The following is a 26,573-nucleotide window of genomic DNA, read 5'->3' as shown; positions in this document are numbered from 1 at the left end:
TTCAGACGTCACACTTGTTGAATCCATTTACTTACCCCTTTCCCTTCCGTCAAAGCTTGAGGAGCCCCGTAAGAGAGACACAGAGCAGGCGGTGTTGAAGCAACTGAAGCAAGATGGACTCTTAAGATGTGAGTCTCTAAAAGAAAACGACAACAGTGACGTAGCTTTCTTTGTTTCATTCGTTGGTAATGTGCACCCTTCCGGAAAACCACGGCTCCGAGAGTCAATTGAGCTGAAACAGGATCAGGATTAAGGCTAATCTGGACAACAGAATGTCCACTGCCATCCCCCTGAGAAGGGAAAAGTTAAGAGGAAGGCCCGCATTGCCTCAGCCAGACAGAGACACGATGAAGAACACCAACATCTCCATAGACGAGATATTATAAATCGGTTGCAGTCAATATAACGCCCATGCAAACGAACCCAAAGCTTAGGACAAATAAAGAAAACTTATGTTAAGGAATGGCGCACTGCAAGCATTGAGAGTAAGGTGTGATGATGGTTTCTTCACAAGTAGTAGATTTAGTTAGTATTTTTTTTCATCCATTATATATAGCTGGGGGAAAGGAGCGTGACGACAAGCCGAGTGCTGCATGTTGAATACAAAATAATTTACTGTATATAAGTCTTTTCGCACCTTTACCACTTTCCTGACTTGTTATGCCACCAGAAGAGCCAATTCACTTTTCACTGGAATATTTCTTTTCGTAAAGATACATGTACATAATTGACGTCTTTTATGCTGTGATTACTTACAGATTCATTCACTGTGTAGCTATGGAATAAATAAAACACTCGTAGAGCTGAAAGTTCATCTTTGCATTATTAATTTGACGTTGGAACGATTATAACTTATTTATGCATTTATTTGATTTGATTGGTATGTTACGCTGCACTCAAGAATATTTGACCTATACGACGGCGGCCAGCATTATAGTGGGAGGAAACCGGGCTCTACAACCCACGACCACCCGCAGGTTGTTGCAGGACCTTCCCGCTTACGACCAGAGAGGAAGCCAGCCTGATCTGGACTTGAACTCACAGCGCCAGCATTGGTGAGAGGCTCCTGAGTCATTGTGCCGCACTGGCACTCTAACCGCTCGGCCACGAAATTGAGCCCCTAAGCATGTATATGAGAAACAGAAAATTAAAATCTTGTACTCGTCTTCTCCTGATCAGTAATGTTTCCACATAATTGTTTTATGACTTTTAAGTCAAAGAAAGTGGCAAAGACATTATATTTTTCACTTGAGGACTATTTTGTTGATAATTTATAAGTCAACAGGGAAGTAAGCATAAAAAGATCAGATGAACCGTACTTACAAGCCATGGATAAATATTGCAATGTATTATAACCTCGAGTTATACTTCATGTGCATGTGACAACTCAAATGCTTGGAGACACTCATTTCAAATCATAATCTTTTGATATCATGAACCCAGGATCCATATAAGTTTTAAAACTGTCAAATTTATGCGAATGCCGTCGTTCGCCTACTGTCCATGGGCGTACGAGGCATTTTTGTGACTGCCGGCGCGACCCTATACATCTATTTTTGGACCGATCTCCGCAAAGCGCATGCATGACGTGCAGGTAAAAAGCTGCTATAGCGTGTACGCAACTAACGTGGCAAAAATATACACACGGTTTTTGGTTAGCACAACTTCATGTCCGTTCATCGAAGCGTGCATAACCTTGAGGAAGGCGCAATGGATCACTTCAGCATGTGTTACCATGACAGTTACGCCAGCGCAAATTTGCTCACGCTTTACAAAACGGCTCCGCGGTTTTGGGAAACTGGAATAATACATTGAATCAAATAAGCTGACAATAACACAACGGATATATAAAACCTTCTTTGTTAGAAAGGAGTTTCTTGACGTACATGCAAGCTAAGATTTAAAAAAGGCTGGCAAAAATACGACAAAAGTATACTGACAAATGAACGCAACAAGACACACGAATACATAATGTGTTTGTGACTGTAAATGATGCTCCATTCTGCCACAGGAGAAAAGAACACTGAATAAGCTTCAGTTACGCTATGTTCACCAAAACATGTTTTAATTTATGGCCTGCTGTCCACTGAGGCGGCTTCTCACAGTAATAATGAAGCCAATCGAAAGCTGTCCGCCATTAATCATGGTCAGGCGGGAAGACTTTTATCATTGTGACTAATGTCTAAGTGACTGATGTGTCATGAAGAATCACACGCCAGGCATTAAACATGGGAAAGAAAAACACATCAGGAGAAACGTGTCGATCTCTCACGTGTGTGTGTCCATGTACCAGGTAAAAATGTAGCAGGCTGCCGCCTTCTGATTTTTGATCTAATGTCCTTAGTTTGTTTTAGATGTGTTGGTTTTTTTTTGTTTTTGTTTTTGTTTTTTTTTTTTGTTTTTTTTTTGGATACGCTGAAAAACGACCACGTAATGATGTGAAAACCTAGTTTGTTGACGAAAAAGGAAAAATTGCGCCCTCTGAGTGCAACCTCATAGAATCAAAATTTCCAGGGGAAATTTGACTGGGATGTATATGTAGGCTTATGTTATACCGTCGTTTGGACCGTTGCACGCGTTGCAGACGACAAATCCGAGTCTAAATAGGCCGATGGTTTCAGTCTAAAGAGGTTTACCTCATTCCATGCAATGCGCGGCGACCCAGGTCTAAATCAGATTTACCATTGTTCTACTGCTGTACTTATAAGAAAGCGGTCAGGTTTGATAGAGGAAAGAGGAGTGAATGGAGCAAACCATCGACCCTTGCTAATTTACCGACGAGCATCCTGACTTAAGGCCTCAGCCAGAACAGCGAGAGCTGAAGTTGAACATGCGACTTTATTGGGCGAGGGCGTAATAGTTCCAGTGAGCCAAGCTGAACTATAAACATGCCGAAATTTGGAAGTGACGATAATTTTCAGGTATGGGAACAAGGAGAATGAAGACTTAAAACGTTTTCACGTAAAAGATATTATTTCATGATAAATCTTCAGTGATTTTATTTTATCTTGCAAATTAGGATGGCGCTGAAACGATGGGTGAAACGACGGTGAAATTGAGGCCTATACGTAAGTCATCCAGCCTTCCAACTAGGCACAAGCACACATCGGCAGACAGTGATTTGTTAAACTATCATTGTTCGTATGAAGAAGACTCTGTTCTGTTAGCAACATGGTCGGTTTTGAAAGACCATTATTTCAGTCGATAACAAAAGACAACTAGAAATTAAAATATTATGATGAAAGCTGTCTTTTTAGGCCTCAGAAGTAACATACCGGTATCCTTAATACATTTTAAAACTCACTAAATATCAAGGCATATATCATAAATATTATAATTGTGAAACTTATCATCCATGATTCGCTGACGGACTAATCACATAATTACTCCTGAAGAAAAAGCGGTGTGATATTTAGTTCAAATAGGCATACTGTACCTCGACAAACTTATATACAGTAAGTCTCCATTGATCAGAAACCATTAAGTCATCACTCAACCCAGGCCATTCTCTTCGACGGATCTAAAGTGGGAAATTTAATTAAGAGCATGATTTAACAATCATTCTTCCGACACTTCCAATACAATCGCCACAGCATTTGTATTGAAGGCGTCCTTTTTTCGATTCTCTAATTCTGTTATCATATTCAGAAATTCCAGAAACGGATATCTCGAAACTTTTGTCAGGCCTACATAAGGGGAGATAATCACTGTGACAACACTGTAACTTACGTTGGGAGTGACCACTCTTCCAATTCGACAAATATCCCACAAGCAGTTACTCTTCCATTGCTTGAACATTTTATCGCTGGTTGTAACTTTATCCTTCGCACTCTTCTTAGAGTGTTTATCGGTTAGAAATGCATCAAGTGTACATTTCAGCCATTTTGTTTGCACAGACTGTGGACAAAACTAAACGCAAGTAAGCCTGCATGTCTGAATAGTTTCTGTACATGAAATTTTAGCTTCATGTTGAGGGTTTTACCCCATTCCTTCAGGAATATTCCTCTTATGGCGGCGTATCGGTTTAAGGACAGTGGAATCTGGGAAAAGCACGAGGAAACCACAGACCATCATCAGGTACCTGGTATTAAAATCACCTGATATAAAACCGCGACCGAATCAGCTAGATTCGAGCTAGCCACCGGTACGCATCCTCACTGGTCAAAGACCGACTGGCTATGGCGAGAACAAATGCTCCAAAGTGTCTTTAGTCCGCGTAACCCGGGAGCTATACACAGGCAGTGTATGCATCGTACTGAATAACATCGCCGCGTTGGATATATGATTAGATGCATTTGAAGCACAACTGAGATACATATTTTGAGAAAAGCTGATCCGGTAAGCCACCCCCAAAGGTTAATTGGGGTGGACTCTAATACATCAGGATATATCGACACACATCAGGATACACCAACACATACATCCGAATATATCCATATCGACATATACATCAGGATATATCGACACACACATCAGGATACACCGGCACAAACACATCTAGATATATCGATATCGACACATACATCAGGAAATACTGACAAATACATCAGGATACACCGACACACACATCAGGATATACCGACACACACATCAGGATACACCGAAGCCAGCATGGGCTGGACTTCAACTCACAGCAGCCACATTGGGGATAGGCCCCTGGGTCATTGCACCACCTCGGTCACGGAGGGCCTAGCCATATGGGAAGAAATTGCTACATTTGCTATTCTGATTTCTATTGTAATCATCTGATTGATTTGTCTTTCTGCACAGGATGTTAACGCATATTTTAGATGAATTCTTGAATCTAAGTATGATGGGTGTAGCCACGGGCTCCATCCTTCCAAAAGGTGTGTAAATTTGGCAATGAGAAGCTATTGGAGTCATAAACGCAAGGAAAGAACAACACCGGCACAGACCAATAAAAATATTGTCATCATTTATCTAGTTTGGTTTTTCCCATAACTTTAATTGTCTACAGCGCACATAAAAAACTTTAAATGTCCTCCAGATATCTGTTTGTATGTAACGTACTTGCTGTAGGCCTATATCTATTCACAATCATGGTAAGTAATGCGGCATAAAAATTTGGTGTTTTACACCTTGTCAGAAATCAAAATTAGTTTATTTTCTCATGATGATTCAAATAATGACACAGGGAATGCAAAAAAGTTTCCAGACAATTTGATATATAATACACAATATTAGAACTATATCAGTTAGTTGTGGATTTTTATTACCCTCATAACACCATATACACCGAGCTTACATTCTAAACCGCATACTTCTTACAGCGCATACGCCGCTCTCTACTTTCCCTATACACCACTGTCACCAATTGCCAATTCTATACAGAAATCGTGAACAGCGCTGGGTGATGAGGCAGGAAGTGATATCAGAAAAGACAAAAAGCTCTTGTATCATCATTTATTTCTATTAATACTTAATACACAACATATCATCCTAACAGACTTTTTATGAATAATTTTATTACTGGTTATAACTTCGTATAACATCGGTAGTGACGCTGGGCCTAAATAAGCCTACGTCACAAAGGCTCCAACAGTCAAGCTTGTCCACAGTGGTGACAGTGAGGTAAAGCGAACGTGAAAAGCGGCACATGCGCTGAGTATGACTAAACCTCAGTTAAAAAAATATTTGCTCTGAAATCATATTTCTTCAGCCCTGTTAAAAGACATAAATTGTTTTTTTTCGACTAACATGGTACAACACAACAGCAAGTTGCGTTGGAAAATGAGTCCAGTATTTGAATCTCTAGCGTTGCTGTTGCGGTTAAAGCTCTGTTATACAGGTCTGTAGCCTTGACTGTATAAGTTATCGTTTCTTTGCCTAACCTTTCGATATTCCGCGTCGTTTTCACTTCCCCAGTTTCTCTGTCTATGAAGAAATACCCTGGCCTCCCTCCAGTCATTTCGTAATGGTATATTGACGTCGTGGTGTCCCTGGAGTCGTGTGCAAAGGGCGTGGCCACTACCGTATGTGGGGGGAACAGGTCGTATACCATGTGGCGGTACTTCCTGAGAGTGAATTCAGGAGGATTGTCATTAATATCCTCCATGATGACGCCTATCTCTTGGGAGGTGTTTAATGGAGGGCTTCCTGTGTCCGTGGCCCGCACATTAAACAGGAAATAGAAATATCCAGCGTCTCGATCTATCCGAGCTGTGGTTCGGATGTTTCCGTCGTTGTCAACGCTGAATGGCACTACAAACGTAACGAAAAATACCACAAATCAGTGAAAGAAATTTTAAGGGCACTAAGACGTTTTACTCTTGACTCCAATTAGTATCCTTAAATAGACGTAGCGTACGACATCATAAAAAACAATGGAATTTTGTTTAGACTTTCAATGTCACATGCATAACAATGAGGTACGAAGTGGGTGTTATATTCACCTAGTCTGGCATCTTCTCCTTCAATACTAATATTCATTCCTCCTCCATTGTTCTTGTCTTTGTCAATGATATTCAATTTTCCCACCAAAGTTCCCACCGGGGTCTCTTCTTGTAGGTAAAACATTGTCCGACCCAGAAACTCCGGCGGGAAGTCGTTGAAGAGCATGCCCGTTGACTTGACAACCACTTCCGTGTATGCTGTTTTCGCGGGGAATCCCATGTCGATCACAGATACCTGTATAACGTACTCGTCCCTCCGGGGCTTAGCGAAGAAACTCTCCAGCAGGTAAAGTTTTCCTGTGGAACAATCAGAAGGTGCATGTACAGGTGTAGCACAGCAACAAGAAAATTACAGGACCTGTATCGTCATGTTGAAACAAATTTACATATTGGTTATGTGAGTTTTATAACTTGTTTCTATTACTGAGGTTTTTTTTCATATGCTTACCTCATACTGTACGAATGTGTAGCCCTGTATATGCGCACCGTACGGGAATTATATACAGTTGGGAGAACAGAACTCAGTGTGCTAACTTGTACATCTGCTTTCCTTGCCTCACTATTTAATTATTTCATATCCATCTTATGTATATACCATAATGATCTTGTTACATTTCCACCAGCTGGTTAAACCCCGTTAGTTTAGAGACTGTATCGCCACATACAATCTTTTACAAATGGGGTCTCATGTTGGCATTCAATTTTCGCTGCCCGTGGCCTTTGATTGTGCTGAATGATTTGTTAGCTACCTAGCTGGGTGTGATGGTTTCCTTCTTTCACATGTAAACCTGACGGTCCTTACATGAGTGAAACATCCACGGGTAAGGCGGGTAAGACACCAATGAAATCATAAGTCGACTATGATTTTTTATTATTTTTGTTTCACTTGCACTTGTTTTCATATGTACGACAAAGGATGGTGACACAAATCTTATGGTTATAGACACATTTTGCTCGCATAAAGCAGAGTTATTTTGACATACTTTAGCACTGGACTATCTGTAGATTACCTCCCTTTTCGCTCTTGAACAGATTGATTCCTTATAGTTGAATCTTCTTGCACTGAGCATATTGGTAAAAAAAGGGTGATGTGTGGAATTCGAAATTATACAAAAGCAGACCGACGAAATGATAAAGCCAACCATAAATAAACAAATCAACATGTCTAGATATTACCATACCAGTTCTGACATCCAGTTTGAACTTCCCAAACGGGTCATCTTGCAGAACATATAACAGCTCGTTATTTGGTTTGGTGGCATCTGGGTCGTAGGCTTTAACGTGACCGACTTCATAACCAGCTTTGGCCAAGTGATTCAGTGTGAACAGGAACTTCGGTTTTTCAAAAACTGGCGGGTGATCGTTTTCATCTACAACGCTTATTACTAGATGAGATCTTCGGGAAAGGCCTTCCCCATTCTGGTCAGTGGCGGCTATCTGAAGAAAGACATTATAATTGTTTGATATGTTTAGTAAAAGACACTGTTTTACTGAAATATTACAAATTTTGGAGCAAACTGTCGAAAAGAAATCTTAGCAACCACGTAGCAGTAGCTAGAGCCATTCTGAGTTGGTCCGTATAGAAGATGCCTGTGCCTTGTTCCGTCGGCTTCGGAAGACGGTCTTAAGTGCATTCAGTTCAATTCCCATACTTACCAGTTACAGTTGTACATTGTATATTTTCCAGACTTGAAATCTTTCAGAACTTTCACAGTTAATTATTTTATTATGTTGGACAATCACTTTTCGTATAAATGTCGAAACATAATTTTACACATCTATACATCCTAGTATTATATATATCTTGTCACCTGGAGATTGTATATGGCTGCCCTTTCGCGATCTATTGTCCCCGGTTTTGCAGTTGACAACCTCCCGGTGTACCTGTCAATTACAAACAGTTCAGACCCTTCCCCTTCCAAAGACAAGACCACGCCTCGATTTTCTTCTGATGCATCCATGTCAGCCACTGATACGTTTTTATCCTGGAAAAATACGAAGGGATTATACATATTGATAATCAAATGATGAAACCTATAAATTGAAGTAAACATGACCAAGATGCTGTTTTTACGTTGTCATATTCTGCAGGATGTGTCGTTTTAAATGGATACTTTATTCTTCCATTACAGATCATTAAAGTCCACGTGTAATACATGCAATGTGCTGCTTTGAAATAAAGAAATACCAGTATACTGAACTAAAGAACAAAAAAATAAACTGAGGTCGATTACCATTCCCAAGAAGAGGTAGAGTGAGTGCTTGGGGTTTAACGTCGTACTCAACAATTTTTCAGTCATATGACGACGAAGGAATCATTAGGGTGCATGTACGTGTAATGTGCCTTCTTGTTGCAGGACGGATTTCCACCACTCTTTTATTTAGTGCTGCTTCACTGAGACGACTTATCGAAGGTAAGTAAGCCGCCCCGCCCGAGCCATTATACTGGTACGGGTCAACCAGTCGTTGCACTATCCCCTTCATGCTGAACGCCAAGCGAGGAAGTTACAATTTCCTCTTTTAAAGTCTTAGGTGTGACTCGATCAAGGATTGATCCTGGATCTACCAGTCCCGAAGCTGACGCTCTACCAACTGTGCTATCCGGGCCGGTAAGAAGAGGTAGACGAACAAGAACAAGATCAAGACTGCAGATGGAGCTGCTTGTGGAAGATCAAATGTGATTATAGGATATATGTTAAAATGCTTTGGAACAAATCGATTTTTCTTCATCTGGATGGATTGCTTATTGGTTTGACGATGGGATTGAATCTCTAATAAGAAGAAACTGCCGCCCTCCATGAAGCCTTTTCTGAAAACAGTTGTAAGTATTCATGATGCAATTGTTGCAGAAATAAACAACAAAGTTAATTATTTATCTGATGTAGTGTTCAAAGCCAAACAAAAGAATTGTGTAATTATCCTACGCCTGTCACGATTATGGGCAGAGGAAACCCGAGTTCTCGGAGTAAACAACATCCCTTCGCAACTGACGTCCCTGGATCCAAAACATCTGGATCAGGGACAGGTTTCATGCAGGTCGCTTAGCTAATTAACCCTTAAACTACCAAGACGACGTATGTTGTAGAGATATGAAGTGTAGTTAGTTAATAGCTATACTTTAACACGGACGTTGCAATGTCCTCTTAGCGTTGGGTGTATGTAACTGTCATGGTAACTTACACTACAGGCATTGCATCACCATGACAGTTACGTGTTCGATAGATCAAGAGATCGCCCTGTTAGCTGGCCCTAGATTGAAATCATGGGCCATGTCTGCCGGCAGAAAAATGCTTTAGCCGACAATCACGAATCAAATGTCAGATTACCAGTTGGATTTTCTGTCCGATCTTGGGATTGAAGTCGTCTTCTATGACGTAACCATGGTAACTATGGCCATTAGTGAAGATGGGTGCGTTGTCATTAACGTCCTCCAGGAATATGGTGACAATGCTGGAGGCCGTGTACGGAGGGGTCCCGTCGTCTTTGGCGTACACCATGAACACGTGTTCCTCGTGCGTCTCCCTATCCAGACGCTCTGTGGTCTTAATCACACCCTTATCTGGAGTTATTCTGAAAGGAACTAAAACAAAACGGAATATGTAGATTAAATCATTTATTTGATTGGTGTTTAACGCCGTGCGCAGGAAGTTTTCCCTTATACGACAGCGGTCAGGTGCACGGGTGGTGACGAAGAAGGCTGACAGAGACAAGATTACGTTTGTAGAGGTCTTGAAAATAGCATGTCGGGAACACGGGTTTTCAAAGTGAAAATGATTTAATGAACGCATCATTTTTACGGCAAATTCAACGTGTGCGAAAGTAGGAGGGAATGAAGGACAACGGTATCATCTATCGATTGAAATAGGACTGTAGCAACTTCTAATTACACAAGCTTAAAGTTTGCAGGAAGCACTATTTCTCACCGGAAGCATCATCCATGAAGTACTCGAGCGTCTGGTTCTGATCGGGGTCTATGACTGTGATCGTTCCCACCACAGTACCAATGCTGACCGTCTCCCGGATCTCGTACTCATAGAAGATGTCCATGCTGGGGGCGTGGTTCATCGCCACAGACACCATGACCTCAGCCTCAGCACTCAGTCGGGGTTCTCCGGTGTCATAGGCCTCGATGTGTAGCACGTAGTTCTCCATTAGGGGTTCACGTATCAATGAATCCGCAACCACTATATCACCTATAGATAGAAGATCGGTCAAAGGTTAGGATAAGTATTCATTATCAATTGTGGTTTCATTTCTCACCAGATTTTCACATTTTAGGGCAATGATCCAGGAGCTAAGGCAACGTGAAAACAGAGTGCTTTGCAATTACAGTTCACAGCACTGAGTTCCGAGTGTGTCCACCGTTAGCATCACGAAGAGCTGAACTGTAATTATCGGCTACTCTGAGAGAAAACAGTACAAAATTGATTCGTGCCTTTATATTTATCTTAATAAGTATATATCTACCTTAATTTGATACAACACCCTTACCCGAGTCCACGTCGACAGAGAATTTGCCATGCCCCCCGCCCTTTAGGTGGTACATGACCCTGTTATTTCTGGTGCTCTGATCCAAGTCCTGTGCTTGGAACTGCCCCACCACTGCCCCAACGCTCGTCGTCGACGCCACATAGAAGTCTTCCACACGGCCGAATTCCGGAGCGTGGTCATTCACGTCCTCTACCGAGATCGACAGATTAGCCTGGGAAGTTAGACCTTCTCCGTCTTCCGCTATGACCTTTGGGGTATACAGGTAAAAGTAAACATTTTGAAACTAATCTATGCTTCAAAACAGACATTCTTAAACCAGCTGTCAACCAATGAGGACGTTCCAAGTCAATAATTGCAAAGTGAATTCCCAAAATGAAGTACAACGCAAAACACCAAAGAACTAAGCTAGTATATCAAATGTGAAAATAGAAGGGAATGATAAATAAGACATTATCTAATTAGAACCGACGTCCTCAGCCACTGTAACATTTTGCATACACCCCTGATAACATTGTCCATCACCTTGATAAAACAGCGAAAGCACCTTCACTTTGTATTGGAAAAAACTGTGCAGAGACAAGAGCATGGTCATAAATATATATATTTAATTTTTTTCATCTTTCGTATTCAGGCACTAGATCAACAGCAAAAGTCATAGGAATTCGCTAAGTCACAATTAGTGTTTGCACAAACTATAGTAGCTTAGTGTGGTCCAAACAAGGTCATCGTCAAAATCATACTTAGTCATGAAATCTTCAACAAGGAATATCTAATATACATGTATAAAAGAGTTTGAAGAGCAGGGTCCTGTCGAAAAGCCAGCATAATTGACAATGTTCCTGAACAGGTTAGAAGGTGTAATTTCAGCATATAACAGAATATATAATATACTTTTGGCAAGACAAGGCCAAAATGTGTTGTTTTTTTTGCAATATAACCTGTGCGTATTCCTTCCGTTTGATGTTACAGATTTTTTTTATGATTCAACAATATTTTGCACCCAGTAGAAGCCCTAACATAAAACAAGAACAGGATGAGAAGTAGAATACAAAGCAAAACGCCCTCAAATATATATAGGAAAAAGGTTTTAGTTTACAGAATAATAACCAATAATAATAATAATCATTAATATAACTTAAGTCTGAGATTCTTCATTTGTAAGGTTCATTACAGGGTTATGTTCAGAAAACAAATCAATCTTTTTTCACTCAGCTGTACTACACGTGGTCTATGGCTTACCTGTAGCTGATACAGACACATTTTCTCACAGTCAATTGTCCCAGGCTTCTGGATGGTGAGCTCACCAGAGCGCGGGTCAATATGGAATGTGTCTTTACCGGGTCCTTCTAGGCGGAAGCGGATGGCATTATTGTCCGCCGACGAATCCAAATCCTCCGCAGATATTGGCGGAATCTGCCAAAAACATAAAGACGAGGAACAGAATATGCAAAGCACACTTTTACAGACATACAGACAAAATGTTAAGGTGGCTGACCAACTTATGAGGAAGGATGTCAGCAGGGGTAAGCGGAATGTGGCAGAATTATCAATGTGAGATACTGGTAGGTAAAACAATCAAGTGAAGATTTTTACAACGAAACTGTGATCATTTTCCCTTAAATGATGCATTATCATCAAAACGTCATTAGGTGAGAATCATTGAAGTGTTGATTTGTGTAGCTTACATGATTTGTAATTTGCTGGATTTGTTCAAGTTTTACACAGTATTACCCAAAAATAAGTAAATACACGACAAAGACCATTCAGTGACCTGCAGTTTGTCAGACGTTATCTTTGACATCATATACTGCATAAAATCATAACAAATTACTGTTATAATCGCAGTGCAAAAATATTGACACACAAATGCTAAAATATATACTATACTTTACTACGGAGCAGGAAACTGGACCAATATTGTTAATTAAATGCAGGTAAAACTAACCACAGTGACTTCTTGGTTCACAAAGGGAATCCAGTTGTCTTCTGTGACCAATCCCCTGTAACCTTTCTTGGATCCAAACACGGGAGCGTTGTCGTTGACATCTGTGACGAATATGGTGATGAGGGAAGACACGGTTTGTTCGGGGTCGCCATTGTCTCTGATGAATACTTCAAAGATATGTTTATCCGCCTGTTCACTGTCAAGTTCCCCGGTTGTAGTTATAACACCAGTCGTAGAGTTGATAAGAAACGGCACTAAAGTGAGGAGAGAATATAAGAGAAAGAGAAAGAGAGAGGGGGACGTCAAGCGCTAACGTAATGATGAGATTCAGAGCACAGAACCTATTTAATGGAATATACTACCGTTACACGCAGGAATGTTTGAATACTTGAAAACAGAACTGGCAAAATTTTTAAAATCAATTTTAAAAACTGCTTAAATCAGTTTTGTTTATACAAAAGACTGGCGCTTAAGGCGATTCAGTACAGTTTTGTTTAACGTTGTAATAAAACATTAAAACATATGTTTAAGCAGGAGGTCCGAATCCCGAAGATTTGGGTCTATAAAAATATGTTGGCTGCTTCTCAAGATTCCGTCCTAATTTCGTGCTTAATATACTTCCTTAAAACGTCGTTTTGGGAATTGGCCTTGCGATTATTAATCACTTTGTTTACGGCTGGTATACGAATGTCTGTTTTGACAAACAGATTTGTCACCTTATACAATGATACAACTTGCTGCAATGTTTTAGATTTGCCAAAAGGAAGGAAGACTTCCTTGTTTAAATTTTCACCTTTGTCATTTTCAATGTTGTATATCAAATATTGATTCTCATCTGATCCTATATCAATGTCGTTGACAACAATCTCTCCGATCATGGCTCCAATAGGGATTTTTTCCGGCACGGCGAATGAGATCTCCTCATCAACAATTGGCGGATGGTTCATGGGCACATAGATCTTGACAATAGCCTCAGCTGACAGAGGGGGGTCCCCAGTGTCTGTACCCTCCAGCACTAGAGTATAATCTTCCTTTTGTGGATCAAGAAACAAGGAATTGGCAACCACAATTTCACCTTAAAAGCAAAACGAGAAACATAGTGCAAGTAAGTAAGAAAACTGAGAAAACACAAAATCTTATAAAAATTACTTTCACTTATTGAGAGTGGTGTAAAGTTACACCTTGATACGGCTTGTGGCACATGCCAAGTCAAATGTAGAAATTGCTCCCGAGTATATTTTATAATTTGTACTTGCAGTAATGCTTGTATTAACTTGATATAAGATTTGCCTGGGGCCTCCGTCGTCGAAGGGATTAGCACATCGGCACATGCTGGTTTCCTCTCCGGTCGTACACGGGAAAGTCTTCCAGCAACCTGCGGACGCTCGTGGCTTTCCCCGGTTTCTGCCCGGTTTCCTCCCACAATAAAGACAGCTGCCGTCGCCTAAGTGAAATATTTTTCAGTACGGGGTAAAACACCAAGCTAATAAATAAATAAGACTTGCCGCTTACTGGTCCAATGATTTCTTTCTCATTTAATCCTGGATGACTTTTTTTGAAACTTGATTGATCACTATATATACCACCTTGCTCATCACAAATAAAGTCAATTCTACATGTTTTCTTTTTGTTAATGTCAACATTCTTAAAATAACTGTTACTTGCTAAGATGTGCCTGTTATCATTCAATAATTCAACAAATAACACACAAAAAAATGGTTGACTTTGGAATCACTGATCTTTAATCACGGACCTGTTTGGATATTCACTACGAAGTCTCCACGTGAACTGCTCTTGATGCTGTACAGAATACGACTGTTTCTAGAGGTGACGTCCTTGTCGACGGCCTTGACGGTACCCACTGGAGAGCCGATGGCTGAATCCCTAGGCACAGAGAAAGAGTAATTGTGGGGAAACTCTGGCCTGTTGTCGTTGACATCTTCCACATGTATCACCAGATTCTCTGTACTTTCTAACCCCATACCCTGCTGGTCACCTGCAACTATCTGAAAATATTAATGAAATGAGGAAAGCTCTATCGATGGAAACACGGTATGAATTACTTTTGTACTGGAGACTTGCTGTCACAAACAATTAATAAAACATGAATGTTTTGTTATGGTTATTCGTTTTAGAAGCAGTAATTTAGTACAGTATGTGTGCTGGGTAGATTTGCCATGTTTGCAAATTATTTAGAGCACTCCTGGTTTATTGCACTGAATACACAGATAATTAAAAATGGAATGAATTTTGTTATGTAAGGTCCTTGAAGTGTTAGTATCTTCAGTTGAAGAACATGGGAATAACACTAAATTACATCACAATGCTGAAGTTTAAGATATCAAATTTTATTAGGTGACGTATTCGTGCTGTGTCATATTCGTGTTTCTGATTTTTCTGATACCATGAATCATACAGTAATACATGTCAACTGATCACGGATCCCCGAATAATTACCTTGAAATCAAACCTGCACTGTGTCTCACAGTCGATGTTTCCAGGCTCCGTGACAAACAGCTCGGCTGTGACAGGATCTATCTCAAAGAGTTGTACCCCTTGCCCTGTCAACCAGAAGCGAACATCTCCGTTCTCGGGAGTTTCGTCACCATCGCTGACCATGATACGAGGTGTCTGAAAAAGAAAACAGGATGCGCATCACTGCTTGTTACAATGCCACCATTCCTTGTTATAATGCCATTATTCCTTTTTATAATGCCACCATTCCTTGTTACAATACCACCATTCCTTGTTATAATGCCAACATTCCTTGTTACAAATTTTCAGTAGGATTATATTTGCCGGTAGTTTTTTTATTTGATTGGTGTTTTACGCCGTACCGGTGCAGAAAAAAAATTTCACTTATACGACGTCGGCCATTATTATGCTGGGGAGAAACCGGGCAGAGCACTGGGGAAACTCACGACCATCCGCAGGTTGCTGCTGGCACTTCCCACGTACGGCCCGCGAGGAAGCCAGCATGAATTGGACTTGACATCACAGCGACCGCATTGCTGGGAGTCTCCTGGTTCATTGCGCCGTGCTGGCCAGTAGGCTTATAGGTTTACGGGCTGAGGAAGCCAGATTGCCCGGCGTAACCATCGCTCGTCTCCAAGTACTTAACAATCTTCTGACATAAAGCTTCTGCCAAAGCATCGATAGCTGGATTCGGACAAGTGACCTCAATTAGTTAGTCGTTAAATCACAAATTAGACGTACTACAGCAATCCTCCTGTTGGTCCTCGGTTGTTGGTCATCCTCATCCAGAGTGGCCGTGTAGCCGCCAATAGAGTTGAACAAGGGATAGTGGTCGTTCTCATCTAGTACTTGGACTCGCACGGTGGTCGTGGCGGTGAAGGGAGGGATGCCATTGTCAGACACGTACAGCACGAATCTGAAGTGGTCGTCCTCCTCTAGATCTATAGAGCCGGTAGTCCTCAGAACGCCTGTGTGAAGGTCCGGGGTGAAGGGGACTGGTAGAGGAGATAAGAATGAAGATGGGGTCAACTACTCCCACAAATGTTCAGTGCGCGTGTTAATTAAGTCATAGTCTTTAAAAGCCATGCTGAGAACAGCAAAGAAATAAAATTGTACTTGTTCTGCAGTAAAGAATCAATGTACAGATTTCAAACCTTCTTTAGAGGAAACATTCTATTTGAAGCCGTGTTTAAGTCTTTGATATATATTCCCGACTGGAATCTGGACTATATTTGTAACTTCTCAAAATCCGCAGTAGTCCCTGGCTTAAGCGGACTCCTAACTCTGCTCAAAAATTTTCTACGCTGTTGACTCATTATTGTGTTTAATTTAACTTAACCCGGGGTAGGGGTGATATATTCATCGTGCTGAATTAGATTGCCACGTTGAATATATGAACATTTGTAATCAAAAAGGAACTGAGATGCATATTTTGTTATCGACAACTGATATTCTGACATGGTACACAGTTTGAATACTGATTTCACTCAGTCGCCTAGAACATACCTTGCGCCTTCCAACATGAGTGAAAACTGTTTACTGCTTCTCTTTGCATGATTCCTACCTATTTTCGTACTTTATATACTTTCATAGTTCTTTGGTGGTTTGTGTTTTAGGTCGTTTTGGGAACTGGTCCTGTGATTATTGGGCTGGGGCTTCCTTATTGGTTAACGGCCGGTATACAAATGTCTGTTTTGACTTACATGGAATTCCTCCACAAACGAGGATTCTATTTGTGGACTATGCCTCATTTTGCATAGGATTGTTTATTAAATCTGATAACAGCACCGCTGAGAAAATTTATACCAGGGACGTCTAATAAATTGCTATCAATACCATTGCATTTTAACCACTTTTTGCTTAATCCATGGTGCTTGGGAGAGTGTGAGTTGCTACTATTTAAGCATTTCCATGAAAGGTACAAATAATACCCCAACAATGCTGAATTATGTGCGCCCACTAGCATAACAATGTCGTCGCTTCTCTGCTTTTACTCTCTATGCTGTTGTCTTTCCATATTTTATTCCATCCAGGTTCAGTGTTAGTGGATTAAGCATCCCCGAGGCCTCGTTCACATTTTAAAGCAATCTAGAGCAATGACCAACAGTTGCCAATCCGGTTTAGATCCTAGTCGCTATTGCGGGGGAAACAGAATAAAACCCTACCTAAGGTAAATTGACAAGAGGCTGTATTTCACAGGTTACACATATCATTTGCCAGCTATCACACTGTTGCTGTTGCTCTGGGTATTCTCTTAATGTTTTCGTTCTTGCACCTACATACATGAACTGTTCTATTTTTGAGATATAAGAGAAGTCAACTAACAAATACAGAAAGAGTTCAGTAAAAACGGCTTTCACTCGTTACATAAATAAACCTTCACTTACGTCTAGAGTCATTAACGTAATAGCTGAGGACTTCAGACGGATTAAAGATCAGATCTGGGTCTTCTGCCTTGACTTCCCCGATTATGTCCCCTAGCTCCCGGTTCTCTGGTGTAGTGAAGTTATACTGTGGCGGGATGGTCGGGGGCTTGTTAAGGGGTACGTTGATGATGACCTCGGTCAGCCCCCAGAGTTGAGGCTCCCCCGTGTCGTACACCTCTACATGTAACACATACTGTTCTAACATGGGGCTCGTCACGAGAGGCGTGTTGACGTACACTGAGCCTGTGGTAAATAACATAATGCTATTATTTATTTATTTTATTTGATTGGTGTTTTATACGACAGCATTATGGTGGGAGGAAACCGGGCAGAGCCTGAGGAAAACCCACGACCATCCACAGGTTGTTGACAGACCTTTCCACGTACGGCCAACATAATGATAAGTTATAATACCATCTCAGTTTAACACTCCAAGTCTGAAGAAGAATTACAGTGTAACAATCACAAATAGTTTGTAAGATTTATTTTCTTTAGGTTTATAGCTGGAAGGAGTTTGATGTTGAAAAAAACCACGAGCTTTAATAAATAAATAAGTACAATTTGTAAAAACTAGGGATACATGTTGTTACTCCTGTGGGAAATCCTGCGCAATGGCCCAGGAGCATCCAACCAATGCGGCGGCTGTGAGTCCGGCTTCCTCTCCGGTCGTACGTAGGAAGTTCTGCCGCCTACCTGGATGGTCGCGGGTTTCCAATGGTTTTGCCCGGTTTCCTCCCACCATAAGTCTGGCCGTTGTCGTATGTCAAATATTCATAAGTATCAAATAAATAAATAAGTAATGAAGACTATCTAGTTGAAATAAGAACACAGAGTGCACCACCTGAGCTGATGTTGACGGCAAACTTTCCTTGCCCTCCATCCTTCAGGTAATACAAGAGGCGGCTGTTTTTCTTGGTCCAGTCCCTGTCGATGGCCTGAATCCTACCCACTTCCAGCCCCACGGGGGACAGGCGTGGTGTGGTGAACGCGTATACCCCAGGCACCATGGGTGGATTGTCATTCACGTCCTCCACCTCAACTAATATCTTAGTCATGGAACTTGTCCCGTTACCTCCTTTGTCTGTTGCAACAAGCTGGCGAGAAGAAAAACTAGACAGTATATATGTTCTCGAGGATATGATTTAGGTTGATAACATGGAACCACTAACGACATTCGTACTCACACCAAAATTCTTGGTCAACACAGCTTTAGGAACAAGCTACGACAGTGTTGCTCTACAGGCTTGATATCAAATATTCATTCATCTGATTGGTGTTCACGTTGTACTCACGTTGAAATATTTCGTGTTTGTGTCATTGGTCAGGTTTATAAGAGGACAAAAAATCGGGCACATCTCGCCAGGTAACGGTCAACCCCGCCTGACTTAAAGCCACATCGAGGACGCGTTACCATTGACCATGGTCGATTTGTAGTCCGGGACAACCCAGATAGGTCGCTTGGCCGGATGTGACCGGAGTAAATGTGAGTTGTTTAAATCATATTGTGCCTTTTGTATCACTGAAATTCATGACAAATGTTTCACTCTTTATTTCAAATCAAACTGCCTTACGGTTACGTTTTGAAACATCCTTATTTGATCAATGCATCTAGTCATTTACTCCCTGTATAAGCTTTGAAAGTTTGAAAGTACCTTCGTAGTCGCCTGCAGTGAAGTATACATTCCTTTTTTTTAAATATTTAAGTGCTACTTACATCAAGTATATACCTGCACCGAGTTTCACAATCTATCTGCCTGTATTTGGCGTGAATTTGTCCTGTCAATGGGCTGATGTTGAAATTTTCCCACCCTTTTCCCTTCAAACTGTATCTTATGTTTCTGTTAGCTTTTGTTTTATCTGCATCTTTGACAACCAAGGCTGGTAACTGTAAACAATAAAAGAATATATGACTAACATTAACCATTACTTCGTGTTATTAAAATTTGTGCAAGTACTCTAACATCACATTGTTGCAAAAACATAAAATAAATAAAATAAAATAAAATAAAAGCACGTACTACTGCCAGAGTAATCTTGTGAAGTTACCAGCGAGTATTTTTACCACAAAGTTTAGAAAAAGGCGGTTAAAATGTATCACAGCATTAAGACCTTGCTGGTCTAACGAACTGGTGGGTTCGCCTTTTCCCAATCGGTGAGCGAATTGTCCGTGTTAGCCACGAAGGAAGCACTAGATCAATGAATATTTATTGTCTAATGGCAAGTTAGAAACTTATCTCCATGAAATAGTTTTGTACATTACCACCATATGTGATATGGTTTCCAGGTTATCGGTATTGTACAATGTAGCAGTATAATTAAAGACGCACAGCATAGGAGTAAAACCCGAGCAGCGACGACAGTGTGATAGCTGACAAATGGTCACACGTAACCGGTGAAATGCGGCCCCTGGTCAGTTTAACTTAGTCAGGGTTTTCTTCTAATTGTTCATATCAATGCAGAAATTGTAGCAATTTACACACCCCATAGCACCATGGTTTAAGGAGAATTAGGTAAAACAATGCATGATGTTAATTACAATTTGTTAGAAACTCCCTGGTCTAGAATTGATCTTCCTAAGACTTCCAGTCGGAGCATTTTGTAACTTACCAGGTCAACTTCCTGGACGCCCACAGATAAGGTATCGTCCTCAGTTATCCTTGCTTTGTAGCCTCTCAGGGATCCGAACTCAGGAGCGTTATCATTGAGGTCGTTAACAACGATCCTAACCGTGGTAGAGGCCGTGAATGGTGGGACACCGTCATCTTTTACGTACATCCGGAATATATACTGCTCCTTACTCTCTCTGTCCAGCTCCTCCTGGGTCTGAATGATGCCAGACTTACTGTCCACCGTGAACGGAACTGAAACAAACATGTTAGCAGATCATCTGTTAAGGTGTTCCTCTCTTGCAGAGACTGTATGGAATTCTAGCTGAAAAATTGGGAAAAAGTGGGAACTTTGGCCATTTTCATACAGCGACTTTTAATTCTCATGTCTGCAAGATGATCTGTGTGAAAAGCGCAATTTGGAAACATGACCCTTGCATGTGTAGCAAGTTTTAATATTCCTTGTAGACAAGCGGTTTGCTCTTAGACGAGTACCGGATGTCACTTTCACCAATTCGCAAATGAAAACCCAAAATCAACCGGCAGTATAAGAGGGGAGGCTTAAACCAAGTATTATGAGAGATTCTAGACCAGTCTAATAAATTGCATTTAATATCACTGTATTGTTTTACCTGTTTAAGTCATCCTACCAGGGGCGCTTGCCACTTGTTAAGCATTTACACGAATAGATAGAATAAAACCCTAAATGAGGTAAATTTGCAAGAGGCCGTATTTCACCGGTTACGTGTGATCCGTTGCCAATTATCACACTGTCGTGTATACCCTGGTTTTTACTTTCTATGCTGTAAGTCTTTTATCATATTTAAAAGTTCTCGGTGTGAGGTACTATGAGTCATCCTAATACAGGTTCTAATTTTTGAACCTCCTTATTAAAACGTAAAGAAAGTCATTAAGGCGACACTTTCACAACACTCCATGGATCAATTTTTCGTAACTTTTTCTCGTAAATGCCTATGGCACTCTAACCTAGAAAACGTCTTTTACGAAAAGTTACGAGAAATGTGACTTATGCAGTACTGTAAAATTGGTCCCTAATTTATTTATTTATTTGATTGTTGTTTTCAAGAATACTCACTTATACGACGGCTGCCAACATTATGGTGTGAGGAAACCGGGCAGAACCGGGGGAAACCCACGACCATCCGCAGGTTACTGGCGGACTTTACCACATTCGGCCGGAGAGGAAGCCAGCATGAGCCTACTTTATTACGTTATGAGTAACTGAACGGGAAAAATCACCATGCCCGATGTAAAGTTCTTTAAGAGATGTTCTCAGCCTCCCTTCGTATCTTAAAATGTTCCACCAAATTCCTACCCGATTCCTTGATCCAGTAATGAAGGTTCTGAGCATCGGACACATCTACATCATAGTCATCAGCCACCACTTGACCGACTTCAGTATCGGTAGGTAGGTTCTCGTCTACAGAGAACTCAAAGAAGGACTGCAACAATGGGGCATGGTTTTTCGGGACGTTGATCTTCACTTTGGTTTTAGCAGAGAGTTGCGGGTTACCCGTGTCGACAGCTTCCAGCTCCAGAAGGTAGTTTTCAATGTGAGGCTCCCGTAAAAGAGAGTTGGCTACACGGACTTCACCTGTCACCAAAAAGACATTCTTGGCAATGTGCGTTCTATGGTGACCTAAGATTAAAATTCAGGGTTTTAGCTCTCTGTGATTTACTATTTAGGCATTTGCATGAAAAGTTAGAATAAAACCCTGACTGAGGTAAACTGACAATACGCCGTGTATCAGCGGTTACGTGTGACCATTTACCAACTGTCACACTGTCGTCGATGCTCTGGTTTTACAGTCTAATGCTGTAGTCTTTTTATAATCTATACGTACGGACCATGGAACAAACGCAAGGAATGTCCTAGGTGCGTAAATTCAATCGTGCACCGCGTAAGCTGACAGAATATGAATCTCAGCTGGGCTTTGATTTATTTATTTATGTTTTACGTCGTATTCAAGAATATTTCACTTATACGACGGCGGCCAGCATTATGGTGGGTGGAAACTGGGAAGAACCCGGAAGAAACCCACGACCATCCGCCAGCTGCGCTTTGAATGAAACTGTTCACATACATGTACGAAGCACTTGATATTATTCACTCTGATGCATATACCGCCTCTGGCCCCGAAATTTGAAGATTCCACTCCTACGCTCATCGTGCTATACATATAGCAACATACCATGTAAAATACCGTACAAGCTTGCTTCAAACCTGCCAGTTGTCTTTATATGTCTTTAATTAATCCTTGGTTAATTTTCCCGGTTTATGCAGGATTATTGCATTAAAGGTAATGACAACATCGCAATTTGAATAATTCTAGACCTTGGACGTCTAATCAATTACATCTAACATCACTCCATTTTTTTTTACATAATTCTGCGTAAGCCATGGGGCTAGGGGGCGCGCAATTTGCTACTATTTATGAATTTACATGAGCAGTTAGAATAAAACCCTAATTTCACCGGTTAAACATGTTATGATTTATCAGCTTATCACACCATCGTCCCTGCTCTGATTTTTCTCTTTGTGTTGTACGTCTTAATTATATCGTAGATAATAATAATGGTTTTAGAATTTTTCACGAATTTGAAACTGGTGAAGAGAAGAAATAGATAAGTAAAGCAATTCATCATTAAATTGTGTTACCAATTTCTAGGTAAACAGGAATAGTTCAGTTTCTGCACAAAAATGCATTTCCAGAAAATCCTCCCAAAAAGGAAATTTCTTGAACCACAATCATGTAGACTTGTACTTGAATTGACTTATGACGTCAACCTGACAGCTCTAGCCGAAAACAGCACATTGAAACTGTATTAATATTCTACCTGTCATCAAATCAATCTCGAAGTCTCCGTGAGATCCCTGTTTAATGTTATAGAGAACCCGGTTGTTCTTGGTGGTCACATCCTGGTCGAGTGCCTTGACGGAGCCGATAGTAGTTCCGACGGGGAGGTACCTCTGTAGCCTGAATTCATACTCCTGTACGAACTTTGGCGCGTTGTCATTCACATCCTCTACGTAGATTGTCAGGTTTGTTGTGGTCTGTAGACCGGTGCCATTCCTATCAGTGGCGGTTACCTAGTGAGAGTTAAATACTAATACTACAGTAACTTAATCCTTAAGCGATGGTGTTACATTTGAACTACTGCGATTGAAGCATTTACATGTACACTTAGAATAAAACCCAAACGAGGTAAATTGAGGCCGGATTTTTCCGGTTACGTGTGACAATTTGCCAACTATCACACGGTCGTCGGTACTCTGGTTTTGCTATCTGTACTGTAGTGTATATCAGTGAAAATGTGATACCAGCTGAATGATTAGTGTTTAACTTGGGTTTCACAAGAGGTTTTCACTGGTTACATGTGACTACACGTCAACGACGACGCTATCCTTCCTTATCTAGTTTTATTCTCCACATTGTTAATGTTTTACACTGATGAAACGATGATCAGTCTGATGAGTGAAGGAAATCTTTGTGCTCGCAATAAACCGGAGTGCTCGCAATAAACTAGTGAGCACCAAATGGATTTTACATGAGATCTTCGAAACGGCCATAAGGTCGCATTGCTGAAATCCACTCGGATATTGTCTTGCGCATCCTGATAACCTTTCGTCGTTTGATAACATATGTTTATTACAGTATTTATTTATCAAATCAAGCATAGACACAAATTACTCTTATTTACCTGAAGATTGAACAAGCACTGATCCTCACAGTTGATTGGTCCCTCCCCACTGAGCTGTACAGACGCTGTGACCGGATTCATCGTGAAGAGATTGCTGCCAGGACCCGACAGTCTGTACAGAATGTTCTTGTTCAGTGAGAGCTTGTCCAGATCGGTGGCCAGTATCGGAGGGTTCTGTAAAGAAACCAATACACTCAACAATGCGCCCAAAGACGTTTTAGGTACTGTTTATGCATTCGTGTCTGTTGCATGTAAATCGGCGAGGTGGCTTTCATGAACAATTGGAATAAAAGCGCGACTGGGATACCTATATTTGTATTCGACCTAAGAATTTATCCGTGGACGACGAGTTTGGAATTGGATGTCATGTCTAGAAAAGCTCTACATCATTGAAAACTGTTGACTGCTTTTCTGTTACACGTTACCAGCTTTATTTGCTATATATATTATTTTTTCCGTATTCCTGCGGGACTGGTGTATGTTTGATAATAGGTCTTGTTATTATCGGCTTTGACTGGACCTTCAGTTTTCCGTGTTATACAAATGTCGGACGCTTAGTTTGTATCTTTATTGTTGGTGTCTTGCTAGTCACACGTGACTACCAAGGTTAGGTAAGGCTTATGATACTGGTTCCCGCATATAATGTTACAAATGTAGTTTATTATTGAAATTAGTCAAAGAAGAACGTCAGTGTGATAATTTCATAATCTAGTTTTATTTTCAATGAACTAGTTATGATACTAGTATCTTTTAAAGTCTAGTACAGATTTTCTAAGGAAAACCCTCGTGTTTTAGTTTCCAAGATCACTGTTATGGTCACGAATACCATCTTTGACAGCAAGGATTATGACAAACTACACATAATATAATATCCCAGATTTAGGATTAAGTTAACATCTACAATAAATATGGATTTAACCATGCCCACAATGGATTTGAGTTAAAACTAAATCATTAATATTTATTTAATTGCTCACCACGGAGACGGAGTTTTCATAGCTTTCGCTGTTATCATTTTCGGTAAGCCTTGCAGTATAGCCTCTCTCGGAGTTGAACACGGGATAGTTGTCGTTCTGGTCCCAGACGTTTACGGTAACCGTTGTCGTAACAGTAAAGGGAGGTGCCCCGTTATCAGCAATCATAACAGGGAAGATGAACTGGTTTTCTACCTCCCGGTCTAATATCCGGGCAGTCTTGATCAGGCCGCTGGTTTTGTTGAGGGCAAAGGGGACAGCTGTGGAAAGTGGGCAAATGTAGATACCGGTATTCTTTTCCTTCAGAAAGCATGTGAAAACGATATACTTGGCTTGATTAAGAACTGTAGGAAAACTGAGTTGACTACGTTGGTGACTACCGGTACTTGCTGAAGAAATTCTGGCACATCAGATCATAGTATAGTCTAAGGTCAAGTTTACATAACATTTTAAGAAGATTTTCCATAATCTTTCTCACAGTATAAATTCATTCAGCTCACCTAGTTTTGACTTCTTGAATGATTTCTTGCATGAAACATATCATAACGCAGGTCTTAAGTTAAATTTTAACACATACGCTCGTATATGGCCCATTCAGAAATCTATGTCTTTTTATATACCGACTGGTAAGACTTACGACTTAAGATATACGACTTGAATGGATAAATGATGTCCAATTCACTAGATCTTATTTGTACAATATGGACCTGAACGACAAACGCATAAAACGTTACCAGATGCATTGAATGTGTAGTGAAGTCTTTCTTTGCTGGATTCCTTAACGTCAGGATCATACGCAGAGACATTGCCCACAAATGTTCCGGGGTCTTGATTCTCATAAATGGTCAAGTAGAAGTAGGGAGGGACCTTGGGTGGTGTGTTAAGGGGTACATCCACCAGTACCTTGGTCACCGCCGCCAGGGGAGGGTTTCCTGTGTCATATGCCTCCAGGTTCAGAGTGTACTGGTCTCTCATTGGCTGCGTGGTCAATGCAGTGGTGACCCTGATGTTACCTGCAGAAATTGCCATCAGCAGGTAAAAGCTTCAGTTGAAAAAGTTGACAAAGTTTCTTCAATATGGTATTATGGAAAGTTTACAGCAGACATGAAAAAAAGAACCTGTATATATTTTGTTAGAAAATACAGAGTAAACCGCTCAGTATAACCTCTAAATATGTGTATCTCGTGGTTTTATCTTTGATCCGATTCTTATTCAGTGCCAGACACAAGCAACCGGACTTCGAAGTCTGACACAAGATTCCCGTTGCTGAAACAAGTGCATACCTTGTGTTCTTCATCGAGTTATACGTTTATCTTCAGCCCATACGGACACTGTCTGCACCCCCCCCCCCCCCATCCCCCCCACACACACACACACCTATGCTGGCCGTCGATGTATAAGTGAAATATTCTTGAGTGCGGCGTCAAACACCAATCGATCAATCGTGTACATTTCACTTGTACACTGAATTCAGGACGAGGTACCAAACTTCAACCAAAAGAATTACTCAACTCCTTAAC

General features: G+C 40.8%; 1 protein-coding gene across 1 annotated transcript in view; it reads right to left on the bottom strand.

The window, feature by feature from the left end:
• Window positions 1–4,929: 4,929 nt before the first annotated feature.
• The window catches only part of LOC135482397 (protocadherin Fat 4-like), a 64,142-nt gene continuing 42,498 nt past the window's right edge, over window positions 4,930–26,573 (bottom strand). The window contains exons 43-64 of the mRNA XM_064762365.1: window positions 25,788–26,066; window positions 25,057–25,313; window positions 24,080–24,253; window positions 23,216–23,468; window positions 21,693–21,971; window positions 20,358–20,611; window positions 19,465–19,635; window positions 18,592–18,844; window positions 17,712–17,993; window positions 16,066–16,319; window positions 15,307–15,480; window positions 14,603–14,855; window positions 13,643–13,924; window positions 12,850–13,103; window positions 12,144–12,317; window positions 10,905–11,151; window positions 10,337–10,606; window positions 9,740–9,993; window positions 8,225–8,398; window positions 7,595–7,850; window positions 6,414–6,710; window positions 4,930–6,222 (exon numbers count right to left, since the gene is read on the bottom strand). Of these exons, the coding sequence (XP_064618435.1) occupies window positions 5,714–6,222; window positions 6,414–6,710; window positions 7,595–7,850; window positions 8,225–8,398; window positions 9,740–9,993; window positions 10,337–10,606; window positions 10,905–11,151; window positions 12,144–12,317; window positions 12,850–13,103; window positions 13,643–13,924; window positions 14,603–14,855; window positions 15,307–15,480; window positions 16,066–16,319; window positions 17,712–17,993; window positions 18,592–18,844; window positions 19,465–19,635; window positions 20,358–20,611; window positions 21,693–21,971; window positions 23,216–23,468; window positions 24,080–24,253; window positions 25,057–25,313; window positions 25,788–26,066 (5,600 nt within the window). The 3' untranslated portion in view covers window positions 4,930–5,713. The remainder of the gene's footprint in view (window positions 6,223–6,413; window positions 6,711–7,594; window positions 7,851–8,224; window positions 8,399–9,739; window positions 9,994–10,336; window positions 10,607–10,904; window positions 11,152–12,143; window positions 12,318–12,849; window positions 13,104–13,642; window positions 13,925–14,602; window positions 14,856–15,306; window positions 15,481–16,065; window positions 16,320–17,711; window positions 17,994–18,591; window positions 18,845–19,464; window positions 19,636–20,357; window positions 20,612–21,692; window positions 21,972–23,215; window positions 23,469–24,079; window positions 24,254–25,056; window positions 25,314–25,787; window positions 26,067–26,573) is intronic.

The sequence above is a fragment of the Liolophura sinensis genome, chromosome 1 (genome assembly GCF_032854445.1).
Source record: "Liolophura sinensis isolate JHLJ2023 chromosome 1, CUHK_Ljap_v2, whole genome shotgun sequence".
Taxonomy (NCBI): domain Eukaryota; kingdom Metazoa; phylum Mollusca; class Polyplacophora; order Chitonida; family Chitonidae; genus Liolophura; species Liolophura sinensis.
This window is presented reverse-complemented; position numbering and strand designations above follow the sequence as displayed.